Source organism: Suillus plorans, assembly GCF_016647745.1.
Source record: "Suillus plorans strain S12 chromosome Unknown HD556scaffold_110, whole genome shotgun sequence".
NCBI classification, from domain to species: domain Eukaryota; kingdom Fungi; phylum Basidiomycota; class Agaricomycetes; order Boletales; family Suillaceae; genus Suillus; species Suillus plorans.
This window is the reverse complement of record NW_024537494.1, coordinates 32,683-51,723: the sequence shown is the minus strand read 5'-3', so window position 1 is coordinate 51,723 and position 19,041 is coordinate 32,683. Positions and strand designations below refer to the sequence as shown.

The 19,041-nt window shown below is 49.5% G+C and overlaps 7 protein-coding genes across 7 annotated transcripts; all 7 read right to left on the bottom strand.

The window, feature by feature from the left end:
• Window positions 1-3,809: 3,809 nt before the first annotated feature.
• On the bottom strand, window positions 3,810-6,786 carry HD556DRAFT_1458503 (CHAT domain-containing protein). Its single transcript, XM_041308186.1, has one exon. It carries the CDS (start codon window positions 6,722-6,724, stop codon window positions 3,830-3,832), a length of 2,895 nt encoding a protein of 964 aa, XP_041152945.1. The 5' UTR covers window positions 6,725-6,786; the 3' UTR covers window positions 3,810-3,829.
• A 3,805-nt stretch (window positions 6,787-10,591) lies between these two features.
• Window positions 10,592-11,581, bottom strand: HD556DRAFT_1458495 (uncharacterized protein; the record flags this gene model as incomplete). Its single annotated transcript, XM_041308185.1, has 4 exons — window positions 10,592-10,819; window positions 10,868-11,122; window positions 11,175-11,373; window positions 11,436-11,581. 4 exons carry the CDS (start codon window positions 11,579-11,581, stop codon window positions 10,592-10,594), a joined length of 828 nt encoding a protein of 275 aa, XP_041152944.1.
• Window positions 11,582-11,693: 112 nt separating this feature from the next.
• On the bottom strand, window positions 11,694-12,163 carry HD556DRAFT_1450681 (uncharacterized protein; the record flags this gene model as incomplete). The annotated part of the gene is made up of 3 exons (XM_041307803.1): window positions 11,694-11,721; window positions 11,779-12,047; window positions 12,101-12,163. The coding sequence occupies 3 exons, from the start codon at window positions 12,161-12,163 to the stop codon at window positions 11,694-11,696; spliced, it is 360 nt and encodes a 119-aa protein (XP_041152943.1).
• A 67-nt stretch (window positions 12,164-12,230) lies between these two features.
• Window positions 12,231-13,011, bottom strand: HD556DRAFT_1450680 (uncharacterized protein; the record flags this gene model as incomplete). The annotated part of the gene is made up of 2 exons (XM_041307802.1): window positions 12,231-12,870; window positions 12,917-13,011. The coding sequence occupies 2 exons, from the start codon at window positions 13,009-13,011 to the stop codon at window positions 12,231-12,233; spliced, it is 735 nt and encodes a 244-aa protein (XP_041152942.1).
• A 532-nt stretch (window positions 13,012-13,543) lies between these two features.
• Window positions 13,544-15,230, bottom strand: HD556DRAFT_1458489 (uncharacterized protein; the record flags this gene model as incomplete). The annotated part of the gene is made up of 4 exons (XM_041308184.1): window positions 13,544-13,737; window positions 13,790-13,898; window positions 13,942-15,050; window positions 15,116-15,230. The coding sequence occupies 4 exons, from the start codon at window positions 15,228-15,230 to the stop codon at window positions 13,544-13,546; spliced, it is 1,527 nt and encodes a 508-aa protein (XP_041152941.1).
• A 690-nt stretch (window positions 15,231-15,920) lies between these two features.
• On the bottom strand, window positions 15,921-16,418 carry HD556DRAFT_1458488 (kinase-like domain-containing protein; the record flags this gene model as incomplete). The annotated part of the gene is made up of 3 exons (XM_041308183.1): window positions 15,921-16,127; window positions 16,181-16,366; window positions 16,404-16,418. 3 exons carry the CDS (start codon window positions 16,416-16,418, stop codon window positions 15,921-15,923), a joined length of 408 nt encoding a protein of 135 aa, XP_041152940.1.
• Window positions 16,419-17,354: 936 nt separating this feature from the next.
• Window positions 17,355-18,725, bottom strand: HD556DRAFT_1458484 (uncharacterized protein; the record flags this gene model as incomplete). Its single annotated transcript, XM_041308182.1, has 1 exon — window positions 17,355-18,725. A coding segment is annotated over exon 1 (1,356 nt), but the record flags the coding sequence as incomplete, so codon positions are not given.
• Between the last annotated feature and the right edge of the window lie 316 nt (window positions 18,726-19,041).

Sequence of the window (19,041 nt, the reverse complement as noted above, 5' to 3'; positions counted from 1 at the left end):
AAGGGTGATGTCAATGGAACAAAGTGCAGAGTGACTGTCGAGTCAACGGTGAAAGAAACAGGGTGAAGTGAGAATCACCAGAGGCGTATCTTGTAGGAGATAGACGTGGACTCCAATATTATCATGTGAATGATGGAGGTGGTGCGGAAAGCTACTTTACCAAGCGTAAATCGTCGTGCACTACGTCCCCCTTGAACTGCATCAAGTAAGAAGAGAAACTTGGGTTTCGAGACCGTGGTCCATCGAATTGCAACATGCCGGCACATCAAGCGGCGGCATCCCGTTCTCACGGTGTTTCTTAGCAATTTCCTTGCATATGATCTTTCAGAATTTCAGATCTCAGACCCGGCTTATGCATTCTATAAATGATAGCATCTTGTAATTTAAAAGAGTCCAAAAGAGACTACACGGACCACCAACAACACCGAATAAGTCAGACAGATAAGACGTTACACCGTACGGTCTGCAGGTAACATGTCGGACATGGAAATACATACGAGGGGGTCGGGGTCGTGCGCGTGCCAGTAGTTATGCCAGAGATGGAGGTGCATGCGCGTGGCGAGTATCGCAAGGATAAAGACCTGAAAACTATAGGGTTTGGGGGGTGTTGTAAGTAGCAATCTCAACGGAAGTTGGAAGTGCATACCGTTCGAGGAAGTTTGCGGACTGGGCGTGCAGAACATTAACGGTTTAATCATATTGAAGGGTGTATGGTTTACTCACAACATAGGAAAACAGCACTGGCGTGAGGACGTTCATGGCTGAGAGAACTTTCGGAACAACAATCATCGATAAGCACAGAAACATATCCAAACCCTGACTCACACAAACTGCATGCGTAGTAAAACATATTGTGCTTCACTAGGATGGCGCCCAGATGACCCCTGGCTGTCCGCCAGCTCTGTATGGCACGTATGAGTGCGAGGAAGAACAATCCTGGGGAGAGCGCTGGTCAGTCACGGTGCATGTCTGTAATGTATGCGTCCAGTTCCGGGCGACACACCTAATGCAAACACAAACGAGGGGAGAAATGGCATGGAGAAATAAATGATGCGCATGTTCCAGGAGCAGCCTACGGTTCCTGAGATTGTGCTAGTCGTAGCTGTGAAAGTGGAGTGAACATGGGCGAATAGTAGTGGGCGAAGGTGAGAGTACAAACCATCAGAGGTGGCAAACCAAAAGCCGATGAATGATACAGTGATAGCCTGAGTGATTCATCAACATTGCAAGGTGTAGTCAAGGTAGCATGTGACTCACAAAGAGGGCGGACAGCATGGCTACGAGTACAATTCGATTTTTGTTCCAAAGCGCGTATGTTCTGAGTATAAAAATACCTGAATGAATCAGATAACAAGCACGTGCATGTCGGAGGGGAAAGGGAGATACATTCAGAGAAAGTGAGTGATACCACCCCAAGACCTGTCAGAGGAAAGAGCAAAGCTCGGCCAGGAAGCGCAGGCAACATATACCGTGCACGCACATGAGTAAATATTCATCAACATCCAGCATTTCTGGCGAATTCACGCAGTCAGCGTCATTCATCAGCGGGCAAGTCCGCTGCACGCTCACAGCATCAGCATCCTTGTTTGGGGCGAAGATCACTGAAGGATGGCATGTCAGTTTATTATCGTTGGGATGTGTGGTACTGTTTGAAATCAACGCACTATATAGGTCCGCAGCGACGAGGAAAAAGGGGACGTATCGTGCAATGATATAAAGAGCTTTGACCTTAGTCCAACGCGACCGAAGCAGAAATGTCCACTTTGGACAGCATGGTATCAGTACTCGAAGCGAGGCGCATAGCGGGACAAGTGCATGACTTACCTCTTCGTGAAGTGAACTAATGTAATCATAGGTCTGGATAAACAGGATTAACGGCAGATGGGAAATGGATTGGGACGAGCCTACCCAAATTGTAACCAGCGTAACTGAGTTGTTAAGTTAGAACGAAGGGAGGGAGAAGCAATTCAGACCGCACGCACCGCATGTATACTGGCGGTCGAGCATGATGAGTATCTGTTAATATCTTGCCCTTGTATTACGACGTACTGCCAAGTAATGCAAATCCCAGGCCGTTGCGACTTGGACACCGTCAGCCGAAGGCTCCATCTCTGCTCTCGTTCGAGTGGCAAAGAAATAGGTTTCGCGCGTACATGATACAGCTTTTCTTATCTCTTGTGAATGAGCCTATTGATTTTGGACGCTCGCATGTGCCCATTGTGTCGGTCCTTGATTCCTGTTTTTGAAGTTTGAAACACCATCAGTCCTTGAAAAACACAACCACCATAGAGGGACTCACGTTTATACAGGCTTTGATCAACTCGGCCGCTTCCGACGTACGCTTCGAGAATAGTACGGCTTTGATACGTGGGTGATCATGATATGAAAGCAGACTGAAAGAACCCAACAGCTGACGTTGGCAACGTTGAAGGCTTGACATCCGGATCTATACCTGATTTGTATTAAACCACCTCAATGAAGTCGCGCCATATGTCCATTGGCATCGTCCACTACCTATGAGACTTCCCCAGGTTTCCGACAACTCGAAAGCTTTATGGTATCGAACCATATGCATATCCCTTGTTATCGGTTCAATTAGGAGGATGGATGTATTGATCTTGAGAAGTCTGGCATGATGTCCACAAAACAACTGCGCATGTTGCTAGAAAAGAAGACTGGGTCGACCTCCAATCAGTGACTCACGATAAAGAAACTCGGAACCAAAAATAGACCGGGTTTTATGGATGACTTTCGGAAGTTCCAGAGACCGGGCCCATTCCCACGACATCACTGTACATACGAAACTCTTCAAGATAGCAAATCCAGTGTACGACCTCCCCGAACCACCATCTACGCTGTCATCAACTCAGGTATGAAGTGATTTCAACTTACTAATCATCTTCAATGCGCAGTGACTCTGCCAGTACGTAGAGTCTCGACTTGGCCGCTACGTCCCCAACAATATGGCTGCTCCAGTCGTTCCCATGGTGCCTTTCAAAGTTACAAGTATGTCTGAAAATTCTGATTCTACACACTGAAATACATGCATGAATCACAGGACGTGTGCGCTTGTTTATTGCCTCTCCTAAGCTAATCTCACCACCTCGAATCTATCCATCTGGCATACTGACGCCCATTCCTGCACGCGCACCAACCGCAGGCCTGAAAGCAAAGACAGCCCATCAGCGAATGCGTCCATCGGAGAGAAATTTTCGTTATAACGTTGACGGGACCCAGAGGTGCTTGAGGACGAGTCGATCGAAGAGGTACTGACCTTTCAATAAGTACGAGTAACTCCAATGTTAAATTATGAGTGCTGACCATGACAAACAAATCTTGAATGTCGTCATATAATAAGTGCACGCCTTGGAAGATTCAACTTGGCACTAATGTTAATGCGGATGTAGTAAGTGGTGCACGGCGATGAGTCAAAGCGGGGTTGAAGAGACTACTGACTTCGGTGGGTGCACATGTTGAGTTGGATGGCTCTACTTCTAACATGGCAGTGGTTAATCGAGTGTCCATTGCAGAAGTGCTTGAACGCTTGAAGGTATGACTGCAAGGCAAGAGTCGGGACCTGGCCCGCTTCACAGGCCCGGCGCCTAAGTACTATCTAAGTACTCAAATAAGGCTGTAAACGAGTCGAGTACACAAGAACTTTAGTGTAAATTGTAGTCGACAAACATACGACAGAGCATATGAAAACGAGATAGCTGGAGCGCAGGAATATATCAGGCCAAGTCATTTGTACAACGGGATGAAAGAGGATCGCAAATCAACAACTTGTAAATATGTACTACGTACTGCATGATAGCAATACAATGTAGAACTACACACCAATATGAACGAAGACCATCCTCTGCTCCAGCGGCACTGTCGTCTTCACAGCGTGCGTAGCACGGTTCAGTGCCCAGGCCGCCTTCGTACAATCCATCGCACATCCATCCTTCAAATCTGGGAACATATTCTCATAAAAGGCTTTGACGATGTGTTGTGCGACAGAGTCGTCGACCTGCCACAGCGTCCCAATGACGCTCTTGAACCCCGAAAACTGGAGACCAGCTGCGAGGTGAATCACTTCGTCGGGAGTCTCCTCATCGCCAACGGCGGTGTGACACGCTGATAGGAACGCGAACTCAGCCTGCGGAATGTCTCTTTCCATGATATCGAGCAGCGTCAGATCTTCATCCCTCATGACGAAATGGGAATTGTAAGGCTGCTTTGGGTCCTGCTTGCCATGACAAGCTAGGTGCACCCAGGTGTTCTGCTCCAAAGCTTCGAGCGCACCTGCTCGTGTGGCTGCGTCCCCAGAAATAGTAGTGTGTTTGGCCGTCGCAGGGACGAGCTTATTGACAAGCTCGAGCTCACTGTCGACAGCCAAGAGTGCCTTGCCTTTTCCTGCACCCGGTTGACCTTGTCCGATCGCTACAAAGGACGGAGGCATACGCTTCTTCATCAACTGTCTAGATCTGACCAGGAACGAAAGTGTCGGCGTGTAAGAGCAGATGTAGAGATCCTCCAGGCATTGCTCCTTCCCAGAACGATCTGGCTTTGTTTGAAAGGGGTGAGCTGCATGGAGAGGAATAGACGTGAAAGCGGCAGTTGGACACAGCCAGATTCGACAGTATTTTAGTTTCAGATTATGCCGGAGGACGTCGACGATGGGTAGCATAATCTCGTCCCATAATATCCGCAAGAGAACTATTAGATCCGTCCTCGACTGCGTTGGGGTCATCTGAGATGCTTCTCGGATTGCCCTGGCGAAGCGATCTTTGAGAATCTTCAGATCTGTGAGAGTAACAGGCAAAGGAACATGATGAGGGTCTCCTGATGTCGGGACGATGATAGCGCTGCATGAGTATTGACTAGCGATGAAGATGATGATCGGGCCCTGGCGCGCTGCTACTTGCAGGTCTGCATACAGAGGTGGGAGCAGAAACCGCGAGAACCCCCGAAGATCATGTATCTCAGCTACAGCAGCTTCCCATTGCCTTGTAAGTCTCCTGTATTCTATTGCTGCCCGATCAGCAGCAGCGCTATCAGTGATGGTTGCAGAACTCTGGGCCGCACTGGAAACGAGTTTGCTCAGCCCTAGATAATTGTGCGCCAGTGCCGGATTCGCTGACTCAAGGGCTTCAACTGGAGTCCTGAGTCGGGAGGCCAGCGACCATTGCTGGCCACGGCCCTGCTCTACAAGTTCAATTGCATGTGGTAGATTGTCACAGCGGATGGCACATGATGCTGCATCTGCTGGGAGTGTTCTGGCGTAATGGAAGGCAGCACCAGCTTCGCGTCGTGAAGTTGCCGAAGACCGCGTGGCCAAATGAGCATCCAGAAGCTCGAGAAAAGTCGAGTAGGCTTCCAGCGCGGATTCATGACCATGCTGCTCGGCTGCAATGGTCCAATAAAATGCGCGAAAGATACGTTGTGGGAACCCTTGAGTAGAATGTCTTGACGCGAGTCTGAAGTTCTCCATTGCAAGCGACAAATCAGCAGGGTCGTGTAGAATCCAGTAACGAGACAGATATGCCTTCTGCAGCCACATGTAGCTGCAACACCTGTCCGGGTGCAGTGAAGACAGAGTCGCCAATGATTCTTGGCAAAGAGCAATGGCCTCCTCGACATCTTCGGTCTTCTGAGTTTCCTTGAAATGAGAGCAAAGCGCCGAGCCCAAATTCAAAAGAGTCTTATGGCGCTCTGGATTGTCAAGCCGCTTTAACCGAAGGGATTCGCGATGCTGATCAATGGCCTCGTTAAGATCCTCGCTGACTTGTAATTTGTCATATCTGTTTTGGAATGCGACGGCAAGGTTGTTAAGCGTGGTGTCACGATGTGGATGCCCAGGTGGGCGCAACGTCAGCGCCTCGCGATAGAGGTTGATGGCTCGGGTCATGTCTTCAATGTCGTCACGTTGGTTGAAACGCTCGACAAGGGCGCCCCCTAGGTTGTCCAGTGAGCGATCACGATATTCGTGCCCAACAGGGTACAGATGCAGCGCTTCTTGGTACAAAGATATGGCTTCATCAAGGTCATTATGATTGCCTTGATGCTTGAAGCGGGACATGAGTGAAAAGGCCAAGTTGTTCAGGCAGGCATCACGGTCAGCATGTCCCTCGGGACGCAGAGACACGGCTTCACGACGAAGCTGTATGCTCGTGTCAAGATCATCGATGTTGCCCTGCTGATAAAACTGTGCTTCAACTGCTTGTGCAAGCTGGTGGAGGGTTCTGGGACGAAGTCGATGGCCCAGAGGACAGAGCTCGAGGACGACTCTTCGAAGGTGGATGCCTTCATCAGATCCGTCTGTTGGAAGATTGTTGCATCCGCCGATCACATAATCAACACCATTTTCCCCTGCCACGATGCTACCAAGGTACGTGCCCTCTGGACAGAGAGGTAGTAGCTCATGATAGAGTTGGGCCGCTTCGCAGATGTCTGCAGCAGTACCTTTCTTGTCGTGACTCCAATTCAGCGCTTCGGTGAGATTATATAGGGATAAGGGATGATCGGGATGGTGCTGCGGACGCAATGCAAGGGCGTCGCGGAAGAGGGAAGTGGTAGTATCAATGTCTTCGACATCATTTTGGATGTAGCCCACAAGGCGAACCCATGCGAGATTGGTGAGAGCCGTTGCGCGGTCCGGATGGCCGACCCGACACTGGTTCAGAACCAACTGAAAATACTCCATAGCATCGTTCAACTCAGAGACATTTTTGCTTTTCATGTATGAGGCAAATTGTGCGTGGCCCCCATCTGCGTCTCGAGCAATCTTGCAGTCTACGAGAGCCTATAGTTGGCGTTCCGTCAGCAAAGCTAACAGGACAGAGTCCGGGTCACTCACATCAAACAGTGCACCGTTTTGATCGTCCAAAGCATGTACGACAGCAACCTTCAGTGTGATGAAAGGTTGGACACCACGCACGCCTGGGAACGATAGATCTACGAGATGTTAGCATATGTGCATGAATGAAAAGCGAATGACTCACCAAATGGGTGATCTCCATGATCGAGTAGCTCATCCCACGACATTTGAAGTTCCCCGATGACCTCTCCACCGCCTAGCATTCGACCAAGCTCATAGGACGCCCTGATTTCCACTGACAATGCAGGCGAGGCATTTGATGATCTATAAACCGATGATCAGTTCTCGCATCACGTCAGAAGATTTCCATGGACTTTACAGGGTTACGGTATCCCCCCACGCTCCAGATTCATCAAATGATACGACACTGATGGCCGATTTCCAGCGTCTCCTCGAGTCGACATTGATGGACACGTAAATGGCAGCGGGAATGCGCTCGGACGGGACTCGAAGATTCTTTCCGCTGATGACTGTAGATAAAATGTGAGGATCACGAAAGAGATACGAAGATAATATGGAGAGACTTGCTTTCAAGTCTGATATATCGGCTTTCTGAGCTACCAGGCATGATGTTGGATGGAGCAAAATGATGAGGATCGAGGATGGGTAGAGTGGTGGACGAAATGAATGGGAAAGGAAGATGGGCGTAAGGATATGGGGACTGCTGATAGAGTTCGGCTAAGTGGGAGATTAAGGGTTCAGGTCACGTTGCACGTGTATTCCATATTGTCAGTGGATGTTCGGCACGATAGACGCTGGTATGATCGCACAAGCGCCGGGAATGGACATTACCAACCAGGATTAGCAGAAGAATCCGTTATAGAGAATGTCATGAACAGTTTGCGGCGAAAGTGGCCTGCCAAAGTTCAAAGGGACATGAGAGTCTCAGAATGACTGCTGCTCCTCGACTCGTATCTTACTCCTCAGTTAGCACGCAAAGGCAAAATGTAGAATTGAATATATTTTGTAAGGCACTGACTGACAAAGAACAATGTTTATACCGCTGAAGACGGCGAGCAAAGCAAAGTCGAATGATTCCATACAACTCGTCCGATCGAGCTGACAGTGCCATGGAGTGAGGGGGAGGGGGAGGGGGAAGGGCAGGATAATCTTGCCTGCACCGAGGAATGAGAAATGAATATGGACTTGAAAAGCAAGGATGCAACGAACCATATATGATGCTCGTTCGGTGAACGAACAGTGTTCGGGAAGTTGTGACTGCTGCCTGATTCACCCATTGCCGAGAGTTATACTCTGCAGGAAAGGAATATCCAATATATGTGGCACCGTATGAACAAGCTAACAGGTCCATCGTGCAGGGAAGTCTTGAAGGTGATAGAAACAAAATTTGGCCGAGAACATGAGTAACAAATACCGAAATATCTCAAGTTACACTTTCCTTCCGTTCCCACGGCATCGTCTTACGTCACAGTTCGCCGCTATTTTCAACAATTACATGTACATTGAAGTGTGAGGTCATGTTTAGGGCAAGCGGAGTCCCCCAGCTCTATGCTCGGGGGACTCGGTCACATTTTTATTGCAGTTAGAGTCGCTGAATACAAGTACATCGAATGGACGCGAACGTTTGGGGCCTCGCAGAGAAAGAGAAGAGCTAAGTAGTGAGTTTTGAGTTTTCGAGAGAAAACGATACGAGCTAGAGGAAACGCTAATTGACGAATCCCCTTTACAGAATTTACTCCAGATATCCCGACTTATTACCGATGTCGCTGTGATAACTATATGTTTCCTCTTTCTCTACTACCATCTAGTTTCAACCGAATCCTCTGTTAACACTCTGCTTTCTGGTAAGTTGTCCGATATCATTTATTGCTAATAACAATGTGTACATCAAGGACCTCGCTCACACTAGCATGCAGGCGTACTTGACCTTTTAATTTGCTATGAAGCGTGACTCACAGCCGCGCGGTACAACACTACCAGTCATCATTCCTCAGCAACTGATATACCTTGGCTATCAATCCAAACGCTTACTCCTCAACGTGAGTTATTTGTCTTCATTAGATGAATGATATACACACATCCTACAGAATTCCCCGAGTACGATACTTATTCAACCCAAACCCGACGGGGACGATCAACTAGGAGACGAGGATGAGGAACTGATACTTTTAACGTAAGTCCTTTTCAGCACTCGAGCATCATCGCCTGAGTATGTGATTTCATGTTAGCCTCTTCCGAACCCTCCGCTCCATACCCACAAAAAATGAGACGCAAATGAACACAACTATAAGAACTTCCTCCTGCAGATTCGACCCCTTAACCTGTCGATCACATGCACGAGCCAAAGCTCGACGACGAGCGACAAGCACAAACGAGATAGAGAGGACATCCGCGAGACCATACGTTCCCTTTTTAGAATCTGCGGCACGCTGTCATGTCGTCAGTTTTCATTTACTCTTGCATTTTCTCATACTTACAAATCATTTCAAGAAGTACACGGGTGCATCATTCCATCGTCGAAGCTAGATCCCACGATGCGGACGCTTAGAAGACTGAGGGATTGCACTTCAACAAGTTCTCAAGTCGGCTCCTCTCATGTTCACACGTGAATTCTTGCAATATCACAGGCTGGTCTGAATTAGCCTTTCGTAAGCTGGCCCACCTCATCTCTGATTAGAATTGCAGAATCGGTAAGACTGACATTGAAGTTCAACGTGCTATTCCGAGTTAACTGCCTCAAGGGCATTTAAACGACACGGGACGCAATACATGGAAGCTGGCGAGTTCACTCCCTTCCCCAGCCATTTCTCACACTCTACTTGATTCACGCTGATCCACACCATTCGAGTGCTTGCGACTGGCGAGGGAAATCACGTATCCGATGACGGATTCTAGGTCAGATCGTCCTCAAGAATTTTGCAGCTCAGTACGCGACGCTCATACAATCCATCATAGTTGCAGCACTCCATCTGACAATATCCAGGCCATATGTATTCAACGCGAAATATCCAATACTTGTTATCTGGAAGATCGCACACGTATGAGTTCTTCTTCTCGATCGGAACCGAACTGATACGTCTAATAGATGCATCTTATTGTGGTCCCGCGTAACTTGTCATCCACCGGAGATCTGCAGCCCAAAGTTCAACGCCGTGTTCTCGACATTCTATTTACGCAGATAGTACCCGCATCATCCGACGTCTCAGGGACAAGCGCTAACATCAAGCTCTGACGAATGGGGTTGGAGACCCTACGCCAAATCCTACAGGCGTCTGGTTTGTTAGCAGTGATCTCCAAAACGGTGTTCTCCTGCAAACCGTATTTGATCATATCAATGGGCAACTAACTGACGCTCGGACTATCTTATTGGTGTCGTGGGTGCACCCCTGCAAGCGTCACCCCATCTAACTAGGTGAGAAGCGAGGAGAAGTAAATGCGATGAATAGAAGGGCGCAGGGTGCAATGCGCAGCTGCCATGCAGAGGGGGCGTCTTAGGGTACATATGTGCGAGGCAGCGTCCAAGGCCAATAGCTGCACTCACATTTTGAACCTCGTTGCTCTTCAAGTTCTTCGCTGCTAAGTTCTAACGTCTCGGTAGCACCAAAGTCTCGTCCGTGTGCCCAGCGCAGATGAACTGACATTCAGCTTGACCAGGGAACCCATCTTGAATTTCTGCCAGCATCAGTGAGAGAGCACGCTGGCAATGAGACGCCTCGCCTTTGAAAACTTGCAAAGAAACCTTGCCCGTACTCGATTACAAGGTTTCGCTCACAGGAGACGCAGAACCTGACCTCCCAATCGTCCTTCTGTACCGACCTCTCTTGCGACACGAGTGACTTCATCGGTGAAGAGACTCAAGCTTTCGGTCATGCCATCGACGGTCTCCTTCAACTCCTTAATTTGGCCACGCAAGTCGACTTCAATCTTCTTCGTCAAGTCACCACCAGCCTGGCTGGTCCAATTCATGGCCATGAGGTTAACATTATCTGTAAGAACCTGTAGCGAATGTCAGACATGATATCTTTTTGCATCTTTGCGCCCTACCTTCCACATGCCCAGCACATCGGGGACATACGCTTGCCCACATAAGATACCTTCTATACCGACTTCCAAAGACACACGAGTGACTTCGTTGGCAAGAGTAGACAATTGGGCAACCATAGAATTGACAGTCATCTTCAAATCTAGCATTTCTCCCTGCACATTGACGTTGACGACTTTGCCTAGATCGCCCAAGGCAACAGCTTTTGTGACCTCTGAGATTGATCGTACTTGGTCGGTCAGATTACTAGCCATTTTCTGTCCCGCGACATATCAGCGACGAGAGCAGAACACTATTTATATAACTCACGTTCACATCGAGTGTCAAGTCAGCCCAGGTACCCTGCACGCCTTCTACGCGAGCCTGACTACACAAAATACCTTGCGTTCCGACTTCCAGCGCGACACGAGTGACTTTGGATGCGAAGGCGCTCAGCTGGTCCACCATGGAGTTGATAGTGCCTTTCAAAGTTGACATCTCGCCTTCAACCTGAATCAGAGAACTTGGCCTAGTTAGACACCAAACCGAGCCATTCAAGATTTTCGCGAAGGAGGGATGGATCCGAGTGACTTCTCCTTGGGTGGCAGAGAGGATGGGCGAGGTGGTGACACGTCTGATGTCGAGGACGTAGTAGCAATTCTCCGGTCTGGGATGAAAGGGGGTGGTGCCTTGGTGCTAGACGGAGGCAGCTGGCGAGGTGGTGGTGGCAAGGCCATCATAGAAGGACGAGTCTTGTCTACAATGGAGGGCACGACAGAAGCAGTCCTTGAACGACGAGTTCCATCATTGGCGCCAGAAGAAACTTTAGAACTCGAGCTTGTTTAGCGACTAGACGGAAAGTTTGCAGATAGTGTGCCTGGAGAGAAATTATTAGTCATTTTGACCAGACACGGTCCGTGAATGACGTGCTTACCATGTCTTGTTGGAGACGGTATGGTCGTCAAGCCACTTGTTCGCCAGCATGAATCCAAGGACAATGAGTCGGAACGTGGCATTGGTGACCTCTTCGTCCATTTCGTCTGTGGGATCGCGACTCACGAACTCGTTCTGCTCGAATTGAACGACGACATAAGGTCGGTCGTACGGAGATGACATTAAGACCACGCGCAGATATGGGCTTGACGCGAATCCGACCCTTGGACGTGCCCGTCGAGTGGAGGGTCGCGGTTGAGGTCGAGGAGGCTGACGGATTGGTCGAGAGCTGCGTGGGGTAATTGGGCTGACGACCAACAAACCGACGGAAGAGCGCGGTTATGAGGTAGAACCTCGGGCGGGCTGGAAGCCTCCGCGTCCTCCATGCACTACCCCGGCACTTCCATCCCTAGCTACTAATGTCACTCGTCCTCCCATGGACTGCATACGATGTTAGCTGTGGTGAGGTGGAGAAGGCAGAGCGCGATCAATAAGCCATGCCATAGCACTATTGAAATCATAGCCGTTCTGAGAAAGTGCATCTTCAAGCTCAGATGGCGCAAGGGTGGATCCAAACACTGAACTGAGCACATCGAGAGGTGTCATCCCATCTGTGAAGTGCCCTGTTCCCTCCACGTCGTCGACCGACCCATCGAACTGCGGGTCATAATCATAGCCATGCTGGTAGTAAGCTTGTGCAAGCGGATCATCGGCTGAGGTTGAGGTACGGTCAAAGTCGGCGATTGTAATTGGATGGAAGGAGTTGGATGATGTCTTTGGCGCGATTGGATCGAATGGGTCGTCTTCTTCGTCTTCCTCCCCTGGCTGAAGAGACGAACGGAGGGAGCTTGGAGTTACAGCTCTAGGCTGCAATGGATCACCCAGCATCAACGGCGCGGCGATGGAAAGATTAGAAGTTGCTCTGAGCTGGCTATGAGACCATAGGTCAGGAGACGGTGTCTCGGTTCTATATCCAGAAAGAGTTCCCGGAGCGGACGAAGCTGCAGCTGCAGATAGGGAAACGGAGGGAAGTTGGGTGCCAAAGTGGTGGGAAGCTACGGCAAGAGGACGACCAAACATGAATGCTTGCCATCTAGGAAGAATGATGGCATGTACGTAAGAGAAAGGATGGGACGTACCGTTCGAGTAATATGATATGCCACCATGCCCAACGCTTTCTCTCTGCAAGCTCCTTGTTCATCCTCCACCTAGGTGGGTCGCGGTGAAGGCCCATTGCTAGGCCCATGCTAACTAATTCGGCGCGAATTGCCCAAATTTCCTCACTATCTGCCTTGCTGAGATTTACATAAGCTGGCCCGAGAATGAACACCAACCACAAAACTCGACTGAAAGACAAAAAACCAATCAATCCCATGTCGTAGAATAATGCGTACAGTAAATGTGCAAATCTGATGTTACACTGTGTACAGGCCCAGAAGAAGAAAAAAAGCAGGATAGGTATACACACAATAAAATGGTATGGTACAAATCATTATTCAACTTTTGATATGGATGCGCGGTATTAGGCAGGGTGGCAGCGGTGGCACGATTCAGCAGAGTCGACGACGCGATTGTTAAGTGAGATTGTTGTGAATTGCGTGCGGTCATGATGCGATGAGATGCCGGTAAACAATCGATAAAGTAATGGGTATGCGTCGTGAACGTGGCGGTATGACCGTCGTCGATCCGCGACCGTGCAAATACAGGGTATAACGAAATGCTCGAGAAATAGACAGGACCAAGAAGGAGGTGGTTGTGCGCGTCATTTAGGATCGTCCCACAAAAGTTGTGTCCTTGCCAGGGAACAGGAAGAGGCGCCTCAACGGTTGAACCACTTCGACCTCGACTTCGACCTCCTCAACCTCGCCATCAACCATGCGATGCTCGATGTGTTTCTCCTTCTTTGCAGGAGGCATCATCACAGGGTAAGTCTTGATATTATCGTATGACCACGTGCGAGCTGAAGATACAATTAGTCACACAATTAAACAATCGTCAAAGGCAGAACATACTTTGTGGTGCAGGTCGGGATGAGGGACTAAGCGATTCGGATGTAGTGTCGCTCAAGATGCTGTCTTGGCTAACTTTGCTGGGATGCCGCCTCAAAGGTTTTGCAAGACGCTGGGATAATAAACCCCATACTCGAGTTATTTCGAGTGAGCACGACGTCGGGAACGAGTAAACGACCCTCTGCGCCTCGTTTGAGTAAAGGGACTTCACGACGACGTCGACAGGACAAAGATGTGGAGGTAGAAGACAGCGGAGGTGATTGTGCAGAGGAAGACGCCGAGTGGGGGAAAAGTGACATATGCAACTCATGTCTGCGAGAAAGAGGAAGGGAATATTTGGTATACAACTCTTCGCTGTCCGACTGACCCGACTGAGGAGGAGGCAGGCTGGAGGTAGGACACTGCGCGGCAAGAGCACTAGATGAGTTTGACTGGGAAAGTGCCGAAGTCCACTGAACACGGCGACGTGACGTTGCTGCAAATGAGGTCTGGGCTTTCTCGGACCCACCAGATGCATTGTCCGAGCGTGTGGAGTATCCGCCATAGACTGATTGACGCCACTCACTACCGCCGTCGGTCCAACCAGGAACTGGTTTCCTAGGTTGAGGCGGTCTGCTGTAAAACGATGAAGGCTTGGCATGTGGCTGGCATAATATCTCCTGGATACGCTTGCTTGCCATCATTGTGCCGCCCTGATAATCGTTGCGATACTCAGGCAAGGACGAGGACGTGCTATCAGCCGGTGACGACATTGGTGGCACAGAAGGCAAGGGTGGGAAGTTGTACAGGGCAGCAAGTGTAGCCATACTGCGAGAGACAGTGACCAATGGTGAGGAAGAGGTAAAACCTGAATCAAAGGATGATCCGGAAGCGCTGGTGGACTCGTCTTCTGATTCGCAATATCGGCCCTCGAAAGAATTATGAGGGACGCGAGGAAGAGGAGGCGATGAGCGATCAGGGTGGTGATTGAGTGGGTAAACGCCATCGCGTTTTGCCAAGTCTTGGAGACGACACTCATCCGAACAGTAAAGAGGGATTGGGCCCTGATCAATGATGGTACGGTGCTTGACAGGTGCGACGGGTTGTTGAGGCTGAGATGGGGAGGCACGACCCTTGTGTGCCGTTGCGGCTGAGTCATATTGCTTTATTGCACCATTAGGCTTGACGCAACCTGTGCCCTGCAAACAGCCATTCTTCGCACGACCGGCCCCAATTTTTATTCGGGAAGTGCAGGCAGTAGAATCACTCTGTTGATTTTTTGACGCTAGAAAGAGATATTTAGTGAGTTGGTTGTGGGAGTGAAAGGTGACAGTTGTTGACAAGACTCACGAGATGATGATACTGGCGATGGCGTGGGGACCGGTGTGGGTTCTTGAGGTTGTGGGAGGACCTTAGGCCTGATTTGCCTGTCACAGACTGGACACCAGGCTTCGTCAAAGTGCATATCCAAGGTAAATGTTCTAGACCAGATTGTAATGGAACTAAAAGATGAACGCACGATTGACGGCTGTGTGGAGTGTGTCACAAGATATGCCACCCGATGACAACGAGCGGTATGGACGTTGGGGACGACGACGAGGAAAGGAAGAAGTGAGAATATGGGTGGATGGGATTGGACGTAGAAAAGAGTGTCGGGGTTTCATTATTTGCAATTGACTGGTGATTCGCATGCACAAACACACTAAAGGGATTATTGGAAATTGAGTTATTACAAGTACTGTCGGCTACAACCTACCTCGGATCCTCGTATACCCCGCTATTGAATGCGCAACTGATACGACTTTCAGACTTAGACGCGTGTTTGCAACACCATTTTGGAAAAGGGCCTCGATCTGAAATGCTACAGGCCAATCTGAGCTATGATGACGTTGATGAGACACTGCTGCGTCGCGGCATCAGCATCTGATACAAAGGGACCAGGGCACGCATGCAAGACTTCCACGATCTTTTTTGTAACCTCATATTCAGTTACTTCAAAGTCTACGTTTCGAATGATAAACTCCATGAAAACGATGTGGGGATGCAAGAGGGAAGAATAGATCGGTTGACCAATAAGCTGAGCCACTGAGAGCCAGTGACTCGAGTTCGGCTGCACAGGTAAAACTTACCGATATGTACGATATGCCCTTCGCCATCAACCATGATATTCCCATTGTGACGATCCTTGATTTGCAGGATGTAACGCGGCCATGGACTGGGTGAAATTGAGGCGGGCACGCTGGAATGCAACGGTCTCTTCTCCGCCATATTTTGAAATAAAGAAGTCAAGCAGGTCGTTTACTGTGGCTCTTCCCATCTCATCTCGAGATGTAGCATTTGGCACCACGTCAATGACACCGCACTATGATGTATATGAGTGTGGTCCAGTGTAAACGAAAAATAAAAGGTACTCACTCCAGCGGCAGTTGCGGTATCCCTGTAAGGGAGAAGATAGAGGGTCAACCCAATGCTGGTGAAGATGTTTTTGACGATGATTTGTAAGGCCAACATGTCTTGTCGGCAGTCGTCGCCAACTTTGAAGATGGCCTGTTGCCAAACATCATATTCCTCACGTTTCTCGAGTGCGCCGTCCAAAAGACTCTGGGTCGGAATCAATAATGATTCGCTCCTTCCTTACTTTAAAAGCAGCCATGAACGGCGCCTTCGGTAAAATTGTATTCAGCAAAAAATAGGCGCAAAGAGTGATCTACATACCTACATACCTATCTTATTGGTATCATGGGTGCGCCCCTGTAAGCGTCACCCCATCTAACTAGGGGTACGGATCATCCTGAGCAGCCCTGTCCCCAAATCCTGCGGCAACTTGAAAATCACTTCTAGTATTATGTACGTATCCCTCCTCACTTTCATTACATAATCTTGTCCTGCTTGCTATTTGTTGACCGAAGGTTAACGATTTAACGTTTCATGGCATGTTCATTTCCACTCAGCACTGTTGGTGTACGTGCGGGCCTGCATACACGAGCTTGGAGCTTTGAAGCTTGAAAGTCAAAATTATGTGGTCCGACGTCGCCCTACCCTAGAGCTTCCTGAATCCTCAATAAATTTATTAATGGTAATTAGGATCAAGAACTTCGGTGCGGGAGAAGCCGGACCGCCATGACCCGAAGGCTTCCTGAAGTTTCAAAGTCTAATTCCTGGGTTCACCAGTCCGAGTATATTACGATACAAGGGTCAACTGACGGAGCGGAAGACTTTGTGTATACAGGAGTGAGCTGCTGCAGTTTTTTCTTTGGTCTTCATCATCCTGCTTCACATCAGTCATGAAGGATGGAAGATGTGTGGCACGCTCACACTCAGTTCAACTCTCGTTCCCCCGCACCTGTGTCTAACTCCTCTCATAATCAATATTCGCCGCCGTGACTATTACCCACGCACTTGGATCCATCTCTCCTCATGCACCTCCTTTCCCTTGCGCTGCTTTCCCTGTATCCGCACCACGTGTTGACAACTTCACCGGGGAAGTTTGCCCCCGTTTTCTGGAATGCAGCTCTTGGTGGTGCAATGGTCTTCTGCGGGGAGAGCTTGATGAATGCTGGAAAGGTGACTATATTCAGGTTAGGTACGCGGATACAGCTTGCGCGCGAAGGTCTAGTTGATAGGATCGACCTGCGTGATCGGCCGGGATCAAGGCCAGCGCTTCCGTCTGAAGTGCGATGGCCTGATCTAAGTCATAGTCGTTGCCTTGGTGCTCAAAGCGGAAGGAGAGTCGAGTCGCAAGGTTACTTAATAACATGAACCGATCTTTGTGACCGACCGGGACCGAAGCCAGTGCTTCCCTGTGAAGTGCGATAGCCTGGTCCGAGTCTTCGTCGTTGCCTCGGTGCTCAAAGCAGGAGGAGAGTATATTCCCGAGGTTATTTAATGACCTGAACCGATCTTGGTGACCGACCGGGTGCAAGGCCAGCGCTTCCCTGTAAAGTGCGATAGCCTCATCCAAGTCTTCCTCGTTGCTTCGGTGCTGAAAGCAGGAGGAGAGTACGCTCGCGAGGTTGCCTAATGACATGGACCGATCTGTGTGACCAACCGGGCGCAAGGCCAGCGCTTCCCTGAGAAGTGCGATAGCCTGACCTAAGTCTTGCTCGTTGCCTCGGTGCTGAAAGCGGGAGGAGAGTACAATCGCGAGGTCATTTAATGCTGCGGACCGTTTTGTGTGACCGACCGGGAGCAAGGCCAGCGCTTCCGTGTTAAGTGTGATAGCATGGTCCAAGTCTTCCTCGTTGCCTCGACGCTTGAAGCGAGTTTCCAGCATTGCAGCTAGATTAGCTAGCAATGGCCCTCGGTAAGCATCTCCCATATTGCTGTATCCCAGTGCATCATAATGAAGGGATATCACTTCATCTAAGTCACGCGGTTCATCTCTCTTCAAACACCTCTCTACTCGATCAAGGAGTTGATTCGGCGATAACGGAAACATGAATCCAGCAGGCCACTCCTCCAGAAGACCATTTGCATCCAGACTTCTAGCAGAATGTAGAGCGGATGTTTCGATTGCAATTAAAGCTGCCCCGTAAATGTGGCTGTCGGCGTGGCAGCCATCAAGCACTTCGCTCAGTAACTCTTGAGCTGTGTCCGCATCTGTTTGTAATTTCCGCCTCGCAAAGCGAGAGAGCAGAGAAATGGCAAGATGGAATTGGGTCGTGGGTCGGTCTGGATCACCAGTGGGACGTAAATCAAGTGCGTCTTGAAACAGAGAGATAGGTATCCTGAGGTCGAAGTATCTTCCATTAGCTTGGCAACTGATAAACTTCGCCATGGCTAGATTGAACAGTGCTGCAGGGCGGTAGGGATGATCCACGGGGCAGAGATCCGAGGCCCGTTCAAAGTGGTCTATGGATTGGTCAAGATCCGTACTGTTCTGAGTCCTGCGGTATCGTGCGAGAAGACGATGTCCAGCCTCTGTCTGGACTGCCAACCCATCCATATCGCGAGATGTAAGCTACACGTTACAGCGATCAGGATCAGAATACAAGACTGGATTGATCGCTCACCGTAGTAAGGGGACAAAGAACGTCGCCGTCGTTTTGATCAGAAATTCGCTGCTCCACCGTTATCAACAGTGAAGTACAAGGGGATACGACATCCTCCTGCTTTGGCTGAAACATTATGGCTGTGATACTCGTTAGCATCCGTGAGGTGTCATTTGCAATAGATAATACTGACGACGAGACCCTTCGCTGCGATCCAGTAATTCTCCGACGGAGATCTCGAATGTGCGAAGCAGTTCTCCATGACAGACCATGGGACCCAATTGA